Source organism: Astatotilapia calliptera, chromosome 12 (genome assembly GCF_964374335.1).
Source record: "Astatotilapia calliptera chromosome 12, fAstCal68.1, whole genome shotgun sequence".
NCBI lineage: Eukaryota > Metazoa > Chordata > Actinopteri > Cichliformes > Cichlidae > Astatotilapia > Astatotilapia calliptera.
The window spans coordinates 28,456,173-28,473,370 of NC_137433.1; the positions used below are offsets into that span (position 1 = coordinate 28,456,173).

At 40.2% G+C, this 17,198-nt stretch overlaps 1 protein-coding gene across 3 annotated transcripts in view; it reads left to right on the forward strand.

Moving 5' to 3' along the window:
* The first annotated feature begins 5,235 nt into the window (after window positions 1-5,235).
* Window positions 5,236-17,198, forward strand: part of kcnip3b (Kv channel interacting protein 3b, calsenilin) — a 55,861-nt gene continuing 43,898 nt past the window's right edge. The window contains exons 1-2 of one of the 3 annotated variants that reach the window (XM_080308821.1): window positions 5,247-5,396; window positions 8,087-8,236. In XM_080308821.1, coding sequence (XP_080164947.1) covers window positions 5,391-5,396; window positions 8,087-8,236 — 156 coding nt within the window. In that variant the 5' untranslated portion in view covers window positions 5,247-5,390. Of the gene's footprint in view, window positions 5,397-8,086; window positions 8,237-17,198 lie in introns of all 3 variants that reach the window. The other 2 variants (XM_026186866.2, XM_080308822.1) reach the window with 2 other exon arrangements.

A 17,198-nucleotide genomic window follows, 5' to 3' on the forward strand; every position in this document is an offset into this window, starting at 1 on the left:
AAATAAAGCAGACTTCTTGTAAAAGTGTTCACTCACTCTGTCACTCAAATATTAATCTGCTGTTTTCCTCCGCTGGCCTCTAAATAATGCTCGCTAGTTATAGAACAGGAGGTTATTTGTGGGTCACCCGCTGTGAACACAGTATGCAGTTGTGTCTCTGTGTTACGCAAAGCTAGTGAGGCAAAGGAAATATGGAGAAGAAATAACTGAGATAACGTGAGCTGACAAGAAAAGATGCGCTTTGTCAAAACTAATTTAGAGGTAACAGTATAACTACCAGAGTTATACCTTTCTGCTGACCCTCTGACCTTTCCACTCCAGAATATTTGCAAAAGCCTCTTTTCCACAAGTACTACTCTACTCTGGTTTTGCTTGCTTTTCCATTACATTTGAGTACCACCTCAATGTGCGTGGGGTTGTGATAGCAAAAGTAATGGCGTGATAGTGAAAGTCCGTGACGTCATTTGTGTGCAACACAAACACAACACAACAATGGAGGTAATTGAATACATGGTATACGTGCTGCTCAGTGTATGGCTTTTTGTCAGACTTGAGAAACACGGTGTTGGTGTTTTTGCTGCCGTTTCCCTCTCATGACGAGCCACTGACTAGCCAATCATCTGCTGACGTCACATTTTCAGATCCATTCAGATCGCTTGGAAACCCTGTCGAGTTGGTGCTAAAAAAGTACCTAGTAGCAGGTACTACCCTACCACCTAATTTAAAACCCTAAAAAGTTTTTATAAAAAGCTCAAGTTAAGCTGAGTAGGTACAAATGAAAAAGGGCTAAAAGTATTTACAAGTAGGATTTCTTTTTTCTTTTTTTGCATCACGTGACAAGACAGAAATATGATAGTGGGATGCTTGTTCACCACAAGCATTAATGTTTTGCCTGTGCACGTGACACAAAACATAAATATTACATTACTGTGACATTGACTAATTTTCATCTTTATACGGTGTCAAATCTGCTTGAGTTTCCCTGCCAGAGAAAGGATGTAAAAAGAAAGTAATCTGTTTGATAAAGTCCTGCTCTGTAAATAAACAAAAAGCTGAATTCCAACAAACAGGCGAAAGTCATACAGAGAATAATGAGTAACATGGAGCCAAAATACAAGAGGGGGAAAAAAATCTCTGAAAGACACAGTAAATATCATCTTGTAAACAAATCATAAGGAAATCCCTGGAAAGCTTGCCTACTTGGAGTACAAAGACAATCTGGCAACTGACAGAGGGAAATGGGAGAGTATATATATTTGGGAGAGTGAATAACTGGTTGGAAACAGGTGGTGCAGAAAAACTGGCAGGAAAAACGGCAACATGTGAAAGTAAAACTCAGCGGCATGCATGAAAACCCAAGATTACAAAATAAAACAGGATGTGACATAAAAGAAAAGAAACCTAAACACATGGTGATGAAGTGTCAGTGAGGAGTTTCTAAAAAACTGAAATGAGGACTGTGTGGTAGATAACACTGAGTTAGTAGACATCAGTCTTCGAGATGCTAATGCATCATAATGATTAATGCGTAAATATTTGTAAAACACTTTCACTTTCTTCATAATTAACTTTGAATTCATTAAAAAATGCTTCATCATTTGTTACTCTGTTCATGAACCATGAGGCATTACCAACAACCCTCTCAACATTTCATGACCATCCAACCATCGCGCCCATTAAAAATAAAGTATAACATCATCTTACGAAATCAATGTACTTTTTTTAACTGGAGAATTTTAAGTTATATCCTTAATAACAAACCACAAACGGCACATGCAAAGCAGCACTAAATATTGAAATAAGTTAATAAAGCTTATCTGAGAAAGGCAAACCTCCACCAACACTGGATGTAAATAGAATAACTTTGTTATTGTTTCAGCTTGCCAAACAATGGTTGCTGTTCTATATACAGCAAGTGTGGCTGATGCTTTAACCCTTTCATATAAAATGCTTTGAGTCCTTTTACCATTACTATTTTTTTTGTCATGAACAAAAAATGATATACTTTTGAAATACCACTTTAAGATATCACAGAGATTAAATGTAAAGTTAAACTTCTTTAACTTTGGGCTGTATGTGGCCCACGATGTAAAATAAATTCGACAGTCTTGCTTTAACCTCTTCACACTTTCTTCTCCATGCACCTTGGTGTAGGTAAAGTTGTGCCAGAAACCCCTCCTCTGTGTGCATTTTTTGGGTAAATCTGATTTAAAGTTGACAAAATGGAAAATGTTTCACCTGCTGAAAAACGATCTTTTGATATGACTGAGAGCTTCTGAGCTGCGCTCGAGGCAAGGTCGTTTTTGTCTGCTTTATCTGGTCATATCAGTTGTTTATCAGAGACGCTCCCAACATTAAAGGCAGTTTGTTCAAACCTTCTGGGCTGTTTAATCCTCCTGTTAAGTTAAACTCTATGTGATGGGATGCAGGATACTTTACACAAGGATTTTAATAGAAATAACCGAGGCATGGATTTACCATTAAATTATGTCCATGCCAGTTTAGTTTTCCATGCTGAGATAACACCCGGGGCTCACATCACTCCAAAAATGATGCAGATTCAGGCTTGTGTTACTTTAATTGGAGGCTACACTGCTTCCCTTGCTGTGTTCAAGAGAGTGTCTGCCAAAGTATTTTCCTTTAATGTTTATTGATATAAAATGTCAAACCATAGCCTGTTTGTTCTTTTCACCTGAAAAACAAAATCCCCAAACTTGAGGCAGTAACAGCTGCACAGCACTCGATGAAATGAGCAATCTTGGTCTGTAAGTGTCGTAGACACTTGAGAGAAGTTTGAAAGTTCAATGAGTCTGCCATCATCAGGTAAGTGTCCAAGTGTCCCAGTTTATGTGGGACTGCACATCATTTTTATCCCTCATCCCACTGGCCCACATATTGACCAAATGGCCCACATTTTGACTGGCTCTAGTTTATAAAATTCAACACTCGCCAGACGTTTCAGTAGTCACCTTTCTTGTACCATGTTGGGCTCTTGTTTACCTTCAGATCTGCCTTAATTCTTCATGGCATAGATTCAACAAGGTGCTGGAAACATTTCTCAGAGATTTTGGTCCATATTGACATTTTACCGTCACACAGTTGCTGCGTTATTGGCTGCACTGCACTGATGCAAATCTCCTGTTTGACCACATCACAAAGGTGCTCTACTGGAATGCAATCTGATGGCTGTGGAGGACATTATGATCCAAGCTGTAACATAGTGCGCCATCCTGCTGGAAGCAGCCATCTAAAGATGGTTGCTCTGTTGTTGTAAACGGATGGACATGGTCAGCAACAATCCTCAGGCAGGCTGTGCCATTTAAACAACTCTCGGGTGGTATTAAAAGACCACAGTATGCAAAAGAGATGATCTTCTGCATACTTTTGAGCTGGTTTCCTATCAGCTCAAAGCCATTCATTCTCCTCTGACCTCTGGCATCACTGCAGCACTTTTACTGAGAGAACTGCGGCTCACTGGATATTTTCAAATCATTCTCTGTAAACCTTAGAGAGAGGTGTATTAATTTGCTGCCACATGATTGGCTGATAAGATGTTTGCATTAAAGAGCAGTTGATCAGGTGTACCCAGTAAAGTGGTCACGAGTATGTGTTTCTGTTTTTGAGGGAAAAGATTTCTAAGAAATAACTGAGCGAGTGAACTAAAGCTTTTGTACACCAGCTATAACATTTGTGCAAGCCTCAATTCAATACCTCTTAAATATACAGTGAGCAAAATGAGAACTAAACTCATTGTGAATGTGTGTTTGCACAGGAAGGTTTCTCGTGCTGCCGTGAGCCTCTGCCAGCACGTGGAATCGTGTCTTTAGCTTTGGTGGCACTTTTATTACACAGATGGCCTTTCCTCATTCATCCTTCGGGCTATTTACATTTCTTGGCTGTTCATTATGCAATCAGCGTGATGTGTGAGGATGCTTGACCTGGCTTGATTGCTATTTAGCATCTCGTTACAGTCTCCATCTTTCTGGCTCTCTCAAGCGCTCTCTCTCTGCTTCGGGCAGCTTCAGAGAACCAAGGTCGCCAGAATTGATTCAGTTCCTCACTGAGCACACACTGATTCTCCACCAGGGCTTTAATTGCATTTCTGTACCAATAACTCTCATGACAATCACGTAATTCTCACTCACACACACACACACACACACACACACACACATACACATACACACACACACACACACACACACACACACACCCTTCTCTTAACTTGGTACCCATAAACTGGCTGCAGCGATGATGATAAGACAGAAAAGAGACGAATGAAACGACAGAAACTGATGTGTCCTTTTGCTGTATTCATGCGCTGTTGTGACTCTCAGTATAATCCATTATGTTATTAGAGAGCAAGAGAGAACTTGGCACCAATTCTTCATAAGGCACTCAGCTAAAAATGGTTAGTTAATAATTTGTTTTAATTGACAAAACTGCTCTTTTATGATGATTTTGTTGAGAAGAACTGGCAAATCAGCATACCATTTGCTTAAGAATCTGCAGATACAATTCTAATAAATTCTCAATTAAGTGCTCTTACAATAATAAGCACTGCAGCTATAAATATTGTTTTAGCTGCTAATTTATTAGGCTTTCCCTGGCCTCTCAAACATTTTTATTAACCCATTATTTATCCGCTGAAAGCAGCACTGTACATTGCGGTAGATGCCCTCACTGTCGCCAAGTGTTTGCTCAAAGAGGCTGATTTTAAGGGTTCTCTCTGTATTATTGTAGTAAAAGTGCATTGAGACAATGCAGATGTGATTTGGTGCTATATAATTAAACTAGACTGAACTGAGTATAACATATTGTAGCACACTGACTGAAGTGTAATATTCAGTCCTCTGGAGGGACCTGGCAACCAAAAAAAGTTAATTAAAGTCTTCTAAAAAAAACATGAACATGTAAAGAAACCATTAGTTAGAGCGTAAAATCAGTATTGCAGCAGCGATACTATCAGCTGGAAAGGAAAAAGCATGAACAAAAGTGCATCACAGAATGTGTCTTAAATATTCTGCGTATGCTATTTCAGACAACATCAACATCCCAGCGGAATTAAACCCACGGCCAGCCTGTTGACTTCACATCATCAGGCTGTAAGTCCACTTGTTTCCTCCATCCTCCAGCTGCACCCCTTACCCCACCCCCCGCCTCTTCCGTGGATCTCTCTCGCTCTCTCTCTCTCTCTCTCTCTCTCTCTCTGTGTGTGTGTGTGTGTGTGTGTGTGTGTGTGTGTGTGTGTGTGTGTGTGTGTGTGTGTGCGCGCCCGCGTGCATTCCTTTGCATCCAGAGCAGCGGCAGTCGGAGGTTGAGAATCCGCGCAGAGAGGACACACTCTGCAAAAATCAGCTATCATTGTCGCCGTTACAACACAGGAAAGCATGCAGGTAAGATCAACATCGAATGATTATTTTCTGTAATCGGGCATTTAAAAAAGGCGGCTTTTCTGCAGGTTGCAAAAGCAAAAACGCGTCTTAAGTTGAATTAACGCGCGGCATCTCCTCTACCGGCTACTTGTTGGCTTGATTTATATTTTAACCAATTTTTTTTTTCTTTCTTCGCGGACCTCGTTGGCTCATTCCCTCTCACTTTTGCCGAGAGCTGAGTTTCGGAGTGAAGTTATGTAATTGCAGCTGTGGAAGCTGCCTGTGGAGGAGACGCTTCGCTTTTAGCGCGCAGCAGAAATCCTGCAGACAGCAAGTGTCACTTGGCATCACGTCTCCCACCGCGACTTTTGCTCCCTGTCATCAAATTCTTTTTAACGTGTGGTTTATATATGTCATTATTAATGTGTGTGCGTGAAATAGACGTCCTTTATGTGATTCACTCGTGACTTCAAATCTGTAATAATCCTCGATTCTAACGAAAGAGTGGGATTGTGCTGGTAATTCTGCCGGTGTGTGTGTTTTCCTCCATGCTGATGAATCAGTTTAGGAGCTCAGATCTCAACAACAAGCAGCCTCTGAGTCTAAATCCGAGGTAATAGACTGTAAAGTGAAAGCCCAGCCTCCCCAAAGTGACTTCTACCACCTTGCAAGGCAGTGCTCATTAATTCTCCCAGAAAGAACAAGTTTCTCCCTTTATGGCTGTTTTTTTTTTTTAATATAGCGGGCTGGAAAACAAGGGCAACCCTGTGCAAAATATAATTTAAGAAAGGAGAGACACACATCATTCAGCAGGAGACGGGAGGCTGCAACATGTGTGTAACAGTTTCAACATAAAATTCTGATAATCTCAGACAGGAGCTGGTAGTCACACGCAAACAACTCACAAGTGCATCGAGCTCTGAGTGGTGAGATTTTGATTGGTTGGAGTTGGTTGGAGTACAAGCTTGAGGACAGTGCATAGCCTCTTTGGGATTGATGATACTCATCATCGGTCACTCGGTGGGTCAATAAGTCAGTCAGTAAATTGATCAATAAATCACATGAACATCAGATGGAGAGCTGAGGTCTGTGTGCATGGACGTATGCGTGTACACTCGTGGTTCTTTCAGTCACCATGCTGTATGTATGATGTTTAAGATGAAAAATACCTAATGCATGGGCACAAAGTACAAAAAAAGAAGCAAATTCTGACATTTCATGGACAAAGCAATGCTTGGCATTTTTTCCTTTCTGCATTTAGCAGCTGTTATTTGCTCCAGTTTGGTACCTCCTGTAGGTCGACTGTTGCAGGACCTCTACCTCATCATTTTATCTCTCCTTTCTCTCTGGCTATTGACATGCAGGTGTTTGAATTAAATCACGCTGTGAGGGAGCTGGGCACCTGCTGTTTCAGTGGGTGACTCACTTCAGTTTATTATTTGCTGTAGAATGACTGCGTGATCAATATTGTTGGTAGTTGTTTTCTCATTCTGAGTCATTTTCAGCAATATCAGAGTGCCTGTTGAAAGAGTGAGCCTGACATTTTTATATTTTATGCCACACTCTGCCTCAGTTTGAAAAATATTCATTTGGATAATGATAAATGTGAATTTACTCAGTGCTTTTATTCTCTCCTGTTGTTGTTTCATCTGGTTTAATGCTTGTTTGATACCTGAGTAATGTTTACTTAAAACTTCCAAGGTCTGCTGTTTTAGGAAATTATCTCAGTTTTTAAAATGTCAGTAAAAAACTGAACACAGTGACATAGTTTAAAACTTATATTTAACTAAAAATGGTATAAAGAAATGACTGAAACTAAGAAACACTGGCTGTTTGAAAAAAATACATGTTCAGTTTGAATTTGATTCCACTACTAAATGTCCCCAAAACTGTGAAAGCTGTAAAAAAAAAATCACCTGGTGGAACACTTTGTAGTTGATGCAGTTAATTAGTAAAACGACCGGCTCTATGAGAATATCCTAGAGAGGCTGAGTCTTTCACCTCTGTGGGACAGGACGCACGGGCAAGTGGTTTAATCATTTAGGAATCACGTTTTCATTATTAAGAGAATTTTAGGATATTGTTATCGGTGGTACAGCGACAAGGCTGAAAACCAAAATAGCATGGCTGTGATCTTAAGGATCTAAGATAGTGCTGCATTTAAAACTGACATGATTCTGTGGCGGAAATTACTGCACAGGCTCAGAAACTCCTCTAAAAAGCACTGTCAGTGCAGCTCGCTGTTTCATCTACTGATGCAAATTAAAATTCAACCGTGCAAAAAGGAAAAACAAACCCAGATAGGCCCTCATTTTTGGCCCTGAGTTCATGTAAGATGGACTGAAAAAAGTGGAGAACTGTCCTGAAAGCTGTGTGACCAACGGCAAATTTTTCCAGAATTGACTGTTTTTGAAAATCATAGACACTGAGCCCTGCAGTCTAAAGAGGAGAGCAACCATCTGGATTATCATCAGCGTACAGTTTAAAAGCCAGAGTCTGTGTATTAGTGCACATCACACTGGCAATTGAGGATCTTTGAAGGCGCCATTAAAGCTGTGTGATGCACATTTAAGAGCAAAATATGCTGCCATTCAGACTTTTTCTTCTTTGGGAAGTCTTTGCGTATTTCAAACTAACCTACAATTCAGACCTGTCATCCAGTGAAAACATTTGGTGTTTATTCTTTTTAATTTTTACTTTTGGAATTTTAGCCTTCATTTGACAGGACAGGGCAGACAGTTAACAGGAAAGTGGACAGCGAGGGGGAGAATGACACGCAGGAAATGATCTGGGGCAGACTCAAACCAGGCCCAAGCAATGAGGACTTCAGCCTTTGGCACATCAGACACCAGTTCAACCAGGTGAGCTGTAGCAGCAATCCTTCTGGTGTATTATGAAACAAGCAAACAAACAAAAAAAATGTGACAGAGGAGGCCCTGAACTACTAAACAGCTAAAATCTCACATCAAACAAAAGTGGGAAAACTTTTGACTTGTCAAACTTCAAATTTTCGTCTCCTCAATTTCCAAACTCTTGATGTTTTTATAAAGATGTGATGCAACAAGAGGTGACTGCTTTTTGAAAACAAAATATTCAAAATGTGTATAAAAGAATATTTGTAGCCAACTATAAATAGTACGTGAAATGAGTATTGAGGGGTGGACTCAAACCTCATGTCTGCACATTCCTGCCAAACCTATGTTTTGTTGACCCTGTTAGCTTCCCCAACATCCTCCTTAATCACTAATATCCCCTAATTACCTTTTTAGCTCTTAAAGTAACAATGTGTAAAAACTTTAAGCTGTGAACTGAGTTCAATTTTCAATTACGTTTATTTTTCACTCCCAATTCAAGTGCAGAATCCTAGCCACTGTGGCTGTTATAGGATAAACATGTTTTAGTCAGCAAAAGAGATGTTGCCAACCAACATGTTTCTAATACCGTTAGGACTGGATCTGGAGCCGGCCCAGAGTTCTTTCCCTATCTGTAGAAGGTTGTAAGTCTGCTGTTTACCTCAGCTGTCAATGCCAGGTTAAAATTGTCCACCCTTAGTTACTGTGGACGAAGATGTGAAACTTTGTGGAAGGAGTCCAATACGGGTCCGACACATTCACTTCTGAACAATGAGAGTCGTACTGAGGTGAGCTGTTCAGGATATGCTGACCTGTTGGTAGCGCTGCTGTTTTTGTCACTGTTAGCTACTATTAGCCTCTGTTAGCTGCAGTTGATGGCAATAGTGAAAAGCTCTTTTAAGTAGCTGTAACACTGCTGGAATCTGATGTTTAGTGAATAAACACTCAGATGTGATGATTTAAATTAAAAAATAGGATTTTTTCTTCTCCACCTTTGGTGTGTGTGGCTAGAGACCCATCACAGATAGAAATAGATAGAGATGTATGCCATATTGTATTGTATGTATGAGGCTTGTTTCCTGCCACTGAAAATACTTTTTTTCTGTTAGTCAGTCTTAGACTAACCCTAAATCTAACCCTAATTTCAAGTTAGCCAAAATTTCAAGATAATAATGCAAAATTTGGAGTTATGAATGGCAAAAATTGTTTGTTGGTTTGTTTGTTTGAATTGCAGAAACTTCCATAGGTCTGGGATGGAAAACAGCCCGCAGTCATACTTCTCCCTGTTATAAGAGTTTTTATTTAAATCTTTCTACTACTGTACTGCAAGTAAAGATCACAAAACAAGTATTTTATAGTGGAATTTTGCTTTAGGGGAGTATACCCATCATAGCTATTACACACACATAAGCCTGCAAGATGAGTGAATCTGTGGTAGACAGGCTGACGGCAACACACCCACCCTCACCCTCATGCTGCACCTGATACTGTGTCTTCGGGACCCACCTGCTCAATAGGTGGGGTGATTGGAAGTTGTAGACTCATTAAATAATTTACCAGGTCTGGTAACTGTATCCGTTGAAGTGGGAACAGGGATGGGCACCGCACAGTTCTGATCAAACTTCATCAGCAAACACAAAAGAGAGCTTCTGAAAAACAACAGAAAACTTTTAGCTCACCAAGGTCAAGTTGTTTTGTTTTGTTTTTCCAAAGTCTTCCATTTGTCTTATGATTACCATAGCTTATATTACCAGGAAGCTACACACACACACACACAGAGCCAACTTCATATTACCAAGAAAAACGGAGTATTATTGACCTAAAAGGGTAAAAATGCAGTGAGGTGCAAAGATGCTGCTGAAGAATATCAGTCACTGATCAGTATGTGTTGTTATTATCTGCCAGTATTTTTATTGACCTGTCCGGAGAAGAACGAAGCAATGTGATATGTTTCAGACTGACTTGTGTGTGTGTGTGTGTGTGTGTGTGTGTGTGTGTGTGTGTGTGTGTGTGTGTGTGTGTGTGTGTGTGTGTGTGTGTGTGTGTGTGTGTGTGAAGGAGGAGGGGCTGATAATTGAAACATGTCTCTTCTGTAGCTCTGAGCCTCCCCAGAGTATTAATTCTTTCACCACATGCAGGCTCACACATCAATATAAGTCTCACTCTTGCTCTTCTCTGACACACACACGCACACGTGCGCATACAAACACACACAGCATGCAGTCCATATGGATGTGCTATCCTCCCACAGACACAATGATTCGCTTTGACAGCGTTTAGGACACAAATAGTATCAGCTGTCGACCGTCAGCCTGCTTTCATATTTCATAATTTCGTCATCATGCTGCTGACTTCACATATAGAGCCGCACTGTGCCACATCGCAACAACAGTAATGCAGATATTTTCTGTCTGCTTACAGTAAAGGTTACAGCTCTGCTTGCTGCCTTCTTCAGAAATCTGAGAACAGAATTGGGCTCATTGTCAAAGCTTTATCACTTTATCACCTATTTATTTGATTCAGATGCTGTATATGCAGTTGGGTGTGTGATCTGGCAAATGACTTTACAAAGAGAAGGAGAGGTATTGCATACACAGTTGACAGGATCTCATCAAACAAAGAGACAGAAGCTAGAAGGAAACAAACCAGTCAAGAAGAAGATGAACTAATATAAATGCACCAATCATTATCATCCTCTGTAATGACACGTATGAGGGCTTTCTGATCTCTTGTCACTACTGGCAGCACAACAATTGCTGTCTGTGCTTTACAAAATCAATACATTGGCTGTATCAATATTTGACTGTTACGTAACTGTGCAGTGCATTTCCACCATTATAACTGTGCCTTCATTAGGTTTAGACCCAATCAAAAATGAAGACATTTTTAAAAGAATTAATGGTGGAAGCTCATATTAAAAATGATAAAAGTAATTAATGAGCTCAACTTGCAAGAACATCACTTTTAATTTTGGATATTAATGTCAGAGAGAGGTTATCAATATGATAATTTCAGGCATACACTGTCCCTATGGGCATAGCAGCCTGTCAAACCTCCCGCTCTGTTTGGTAGGCTCAGCCACTCAGAAGAGACTTGGTTTAAGCTGAGGGTTGGCTTAAAGGGGGAGGAGCTAAATAAAAAAAAGCATATTTCAGACTGCTCAGAATCCCAGTATGAGATAAGTAAGGCTACTCCTGTTTGCTGGAGAAAAAGAATTGAGGTCTGTCCATCAGAGTGTCCACGTCACACTCTTTTTTTGAAGTCACGCTGACCTCCTGGGGCTACTATTTTGGCTGATTGTCCACGTGGAGTTCTGAGCTGACAAAAGGCATCTGTATCATTGCGGCTTTACTTTGGTCGTCTCGCTGTGCTTCCTCCCGTTTGGCTGTGTTTTCAGCATGGTGTCCCGATGCGTCCATCTGTCTTTGTTATTATGAATGGTGTCCTGATGTGTTGTTTGACTGCGTTGTTATGAGCATAATTTCGGCACTGTGGCACTGCGGCAGCCACGTGACTAAAAACTGAAATTTGACATCTTTGCCAGTTAAATTTAAAAACGTTAGTGACATGGAACAATGCCCCGTTTTTTTCTTTTGCTGGTGAAACAGAGAGAGGAAATAAAGACAAGGAGTGTGCAGTTTGTAGGCATTTAAGAATGTAAAGCTGCATGAATGTACATTAACATGATTAAATGACATATGTACTATGGGCTCTTAGCAACAAAACCATAAGGAATCACTACCAGGCTCTGCATGATGCTCCTTCATCTCTGTGGAGCTCCTCCTGCTATTTTTGTGTTACAGATGCAGTTTTGCAATTTTGGTCAAATCTCAGCAGTAACATGGTTTCTAGCTACTGCAAGATACTTTTTACAAAAAAAGAAAAAAAATCCCTGATAAAATCAACCATCGGTACACTTCCTGCTTAGTATCAAACCAGCTGGTGGACTTGATGAAGCATTTAGCAGCCAAGGAGCTATATTAAGTTGGTGAAAATCAAACAAGACCATATAACACACTTGCCATTAAAAACAAAGGAAAACCTAACAAGGTGATGACATGTGGGGTGTTTTTCCCCCAGCTGCTTCCAGTCAGACAAAAAACACTCAGAAGTTCCTCTCCATAAAGATGGAGGACTCTCAAGAGACATATTTGGTATGGATCAGATGTTTAGCTCCTACTTTGCTCATAAGGCAGCTTCATTTTTTCTTTTCATTAGACCAATCCCTCGTCTCTTTTAAACTCCACATTCTATTGTTTGTAAGGATCTGCTGGTTCCTGATCCTCATGGCAGTTTTAGTTTCGCTGTGCTGAACACAGAGGGTGTTATCCAAGAGTTTTCTCCAGCTGACTTCTTGTCATTTAGATGTTTTAAATAAGAAGAATTTTCCTTTATTTCATTTCTTTTAAAAGGACAAGCACAATCTTTTCATTTTTCTGCTGCCAGTGATGTCATAACTCCAGGTGTTTCCTATTTTAGAGCCAGTCTGTGCCATGTTATTTGTCAACACACTGTGCCAACAAAATGAACCAACTCCCCGTGAAGCTGCGTTGTTCTCATGCTGCTTCACAAATGCAAGGCAGAGATTTAAGAGCATCTCACTCTGCTGGAAGCCTGGATGGGTTATGTGCGAGGGTTTAGCAAGTATTCACTGTACTTCTCCCCTTGTGCTGTCAGTCCTTGTCACCACGCTCCTCCTTCTGCCTGCTCGCCTTATCTCCCCGCATATGCAAGCACACATGGGCATGCAGAGGCTGAGTCTGCCTTCCCTTCTGTTTAGATCCCAGCTGGTATCTCTGCTTCACCTGGAGAGGAGCATGGTGACAGGTGACATTATGTGTGTGAGGGGGAGGAGGGGGAGGTGCCCCTGCAGGCGGGAGAGAGATGGAGAAGGAGTGATTGACTGTGAAATAAATTGGAAGGAATGAAGAGGTGACGAGATGGAGCGATTGAGAACAGATTTGTGCAGACATCCAGGGAGAGGAGATACAATAAATATTAAAATGAGGGGCTAATGAAATGACTGTTGTTTTCCCATTGTGGATGTGTTGGTGTATGTGTGCATACGCTCAGTTTCATTCTGTCTAAAATCAGGTTAAGGCTTTGAGTTGCAGCCCTGTGGATCAATTAGATCTCCTCAGAGTTCTACAAAGGAATGCTTAACAATAAATAGGACAGAGAAATATAACTTGGGAGACAATAAATGTTTGCGTTGTAGTAGTTAGGATGAAAACAGAAGAAACATCATAATCTTTTTTATTTTCTCCCTTTTCCCCCTGGTTCCAGTAGAACCAGTCTGGGAACTTCTCAACCAGTGCTTTGTGGTTCCCAGGTTAGCCAGTGGATACCTTTTAAAACTTTGCTGTCTACAGGGACTGTTTTCATGCAACTGTTTCTAGAGATTAAGCTGAAATGACTGTACACTAAGCTGGTGTTTCCAAACTTGCACAACAGATGTATATTTTACAACAACAGTAGCTGATTAAATACAATTTAAATGGCATTCAGTTGAAAGAGGGAGCAGAATTTGAAGGAATTAATGTTGCACTTGCTTAATGGTCCAATTGCCAACCACCATAATGGTTACTCTGTGGCATTATCCAGCTTTTCTGTAAGAAGAGAGAGAGAGGAACAGGAGAGGACTGAATCATGTAACCTTGTTCACAAACAATAATGGCCTATCCAGCCATTTTCTTCTGCTTATCCAGTTCAGGGTCATGGGGGCTGGTGTATATCCCAGCTTGTCAGATGGTGCATAAAAAGTCCCTGACACAAACCTTGATAAAACAAAAAAGAGAAAGAGAAATTATTCAGCTGGAGTATGAAGTACATGAAAATCCAGAACAGAAATTCAACTGAATCTAAAGGTCTTAAAAAACAAACAAAAACAAAGGCGCAGAAGGCAGAGCAAACAAGAAAAACAAACAGGCAGAGAGCACAGGCAATATGTCAGGAACATCATATAAACTTCTCAAAAAAATTAAAGGAACACTTTAAAAACACATCAGATCTCAATGTGAAAAAGAATCATTCTGGATATATATACTGATATGGATTGGGTAATGTGTTAGGAATGAACGGATGCTACATCGTTTGATGCAAATGAAAATTATCAGCCTACAAAGATGCCCTAAAAAATCAAAGTGATGTGGCAGTTCAGCAGTTTGTATGAACTTACATGTTTGTATGCATCCTTGACAATGATGCATGCTCCTAATGATACGACAGAGGGTGTCTTGGGAATCTCCTGCCAGATCTGGACCAGGGCATCACTGAGCTTCTTTACATGCTGAGGTGCAACCTGGTGGCATCAGATGGATTAAAACATAATGTCCCAGAGGTGTTCTGCTGGATTTAGATCAGGCAACCATGGAGGCCAGTCAACAGTATCAATGACTTCATTCTACAGGAACTACTTATATAGACTCATCACACAAGGCAGAGAATAGGGCCAAAGATTTCATCTCAACACCTAATGGCAGTCAGGGCATCATTGCCTAGCTTGTAGAAGTCTGTGTGTCCATCCAAGGATATGCCTCTCCAGACCATCACTGACCCACAACCAAACTGGTTGTGAAGAACAATGTTACAGGGAGCATAACGTTCTTCACAGCTTCTCCAGACCCTTTAACATTAGTTACATGTGCTCAGAGTGAACTTGTTTATGTGTGAAAAGCACATAAACAAGTCCTCAGGCCACCCTCATGAAATCTGTTTCTGATTGTTTGGTCAGAGACTTTCCCACCAGTGGGCTGCGGGAGGTCATTTTGTTGGCTGTTCCTCCTTATAGAGAGGAGCAGATACTGACTCTGCTGATGGGTAATAACCTTCAGCTCTCCTAGAGTAACTATCTCCTGGAATCTCCTCCATGCTCTTGAGACTGTGGTGGGAGACAGTAAATCTTGGGGGAGAGTGGAGACACCTAGGAAACTAGACACAGCTGAACTCAATCAGATAACGAGACATGGAAAACTAAAACTAAAACGTGGCATAAGAGACAAATAAAACAGGAAGTAACATGACACAGAAATGAAGCCTTAACAACCAGATACAATGAGTCATTAAGTGATTAACTAAAGCAATGAAGCTAAACCAAGTGATTCTAACTCTAACAAGAACTGAAGACTAAACGCAGTGACAATAAACCCGATACAACATGAAGGTACAGATACCAAGGAATGAAAAAACCCTGTAATACTAATCAACAGGAAATAACTAGAAATTAACACAAGAAATAATAAGCAGAAGTCAAAACAAAGGAAAACTAAAACCTGATTGAGACTATGAGGCTGACACTTACAGAAGTAAAGAAAACCTGAAGTATAAGAGCTCCAAGCAACAAAAACAAGAAAACCATAATCAAACAGAATTTTTAATACTTAACCAGAAAGTCTCAACAAACCCAAACCGTGGGTTCAAAACCACAGGACAATGAAACAGCCATCATAAGGGAAAAGGTGGCATAGAGCCTGGACAGGCTTGTCAGTTGCAAGGCTGAACGACAGAGACAAACACTCACAGCCAATTAAACCAACATGCAAACTGAAGCTTTTGTGCTTGCAATTGTGCAATGAATGGATATCGCTGGTTATAGCATACATTGTTTACACTATGTGGTGTTCCCTGTTTACTAATGCTGTCTGCAGTGTAGATCCAATATTGCTTAGTGAAACAATGGGGCTCCTTGACACATTGTAGGTTAATATTATTTTCAGATTACTTCCTTACTTCAGATTTAATAACCTGAAAAAATATTAAAGTTTTTTTTTACTTGTAAACTTGTGTGCACAAGATAAGGAAAAAATGATAAAGAGCTATTTAATTCTAGTGTAGAGTAACCCTATACATTTACTATTGCTTATAATGAAACAGTCCCCCACTAAAAGGGGAGAGCTTCTATCACTATTCATATGCTAATGTTTGTAGCTTATATAAGAGTACACGCACACATACACACACTGGCTTCTACTCTTGTGTGTTTAAAATGGCAGAAAATGACACAGTTCTCCAAACTCTTTATAATGAAGGTATCACTCCTAAATCACTTTCAGATTATCCTCAGAACAAAACTTCGCTCACCAGCTGTATCTGGCTAATCTGATTGTTTCTGTGCAGGTGGAGGGTTTCAGTGAACTCTGAAAGTGCAGTATCACTGAGCTGCAGCATAGCTGGTTGTTATTCTGTAGGTGCGACAGTTATATGTGGAGGTGTGTGCTGGTTTAACTCTCCCTGTGGGGACGTTTACACAGTCACATGGTGTGGTTGTGTCTTGCCTATGGGCACAGAAAGCAACATAAATCATTGATTTTTTTTCAGGTGAGATTTTAGGGTTATGGTTAAACACCATAACCAACACCATAACCAACATTTAACTCTTTAAGAACGACAATATGAAAATATTTTTGCTGTATCTTGAATGGGTTCAGCCTCATTTATACTTCTTTTCTAAAAACAGCGTAAGCCATTATAAGAAACTAACACAACATCAGTAACAGCAGTAGCAGCAGTCTCGCTGAAATCGGTGTGAGTCAATGTAGTGTCCATCAAAGTCACACAAACACAACTGTGTATATGGTGGTCTTGGTCTATTTATAGTCTGCACACCCTCTATATCGTCTTCTGTAGATGTGCTTCGAATGCACGTCAATGGTCTCAGTACAGACTGTATATACAGTCCTGTGAAAAAGTAATTGTCCCCTTCCTGATTACTTTTTTTTCCATGTTTGCCACACTCAAATTTTTCAGATCATCAAATAATTTTTGATATAAAGCAAAAATAAGCTTAGCAAATTTAAAGAAATGCAGTTTTACATGAAGAAAGCTAACACAAAAATCTTGGAGATCATCTTGATGTTTTTTGGCAAATGTGAGTTGAGCCTTTGTGGGATTTTTTCATCAGGAGTGGTTCATCCATGGATGTCATTTTTGCCAAGTCTCTTTTTTATTGTTGAACTCTGACCTTAACTGAAGC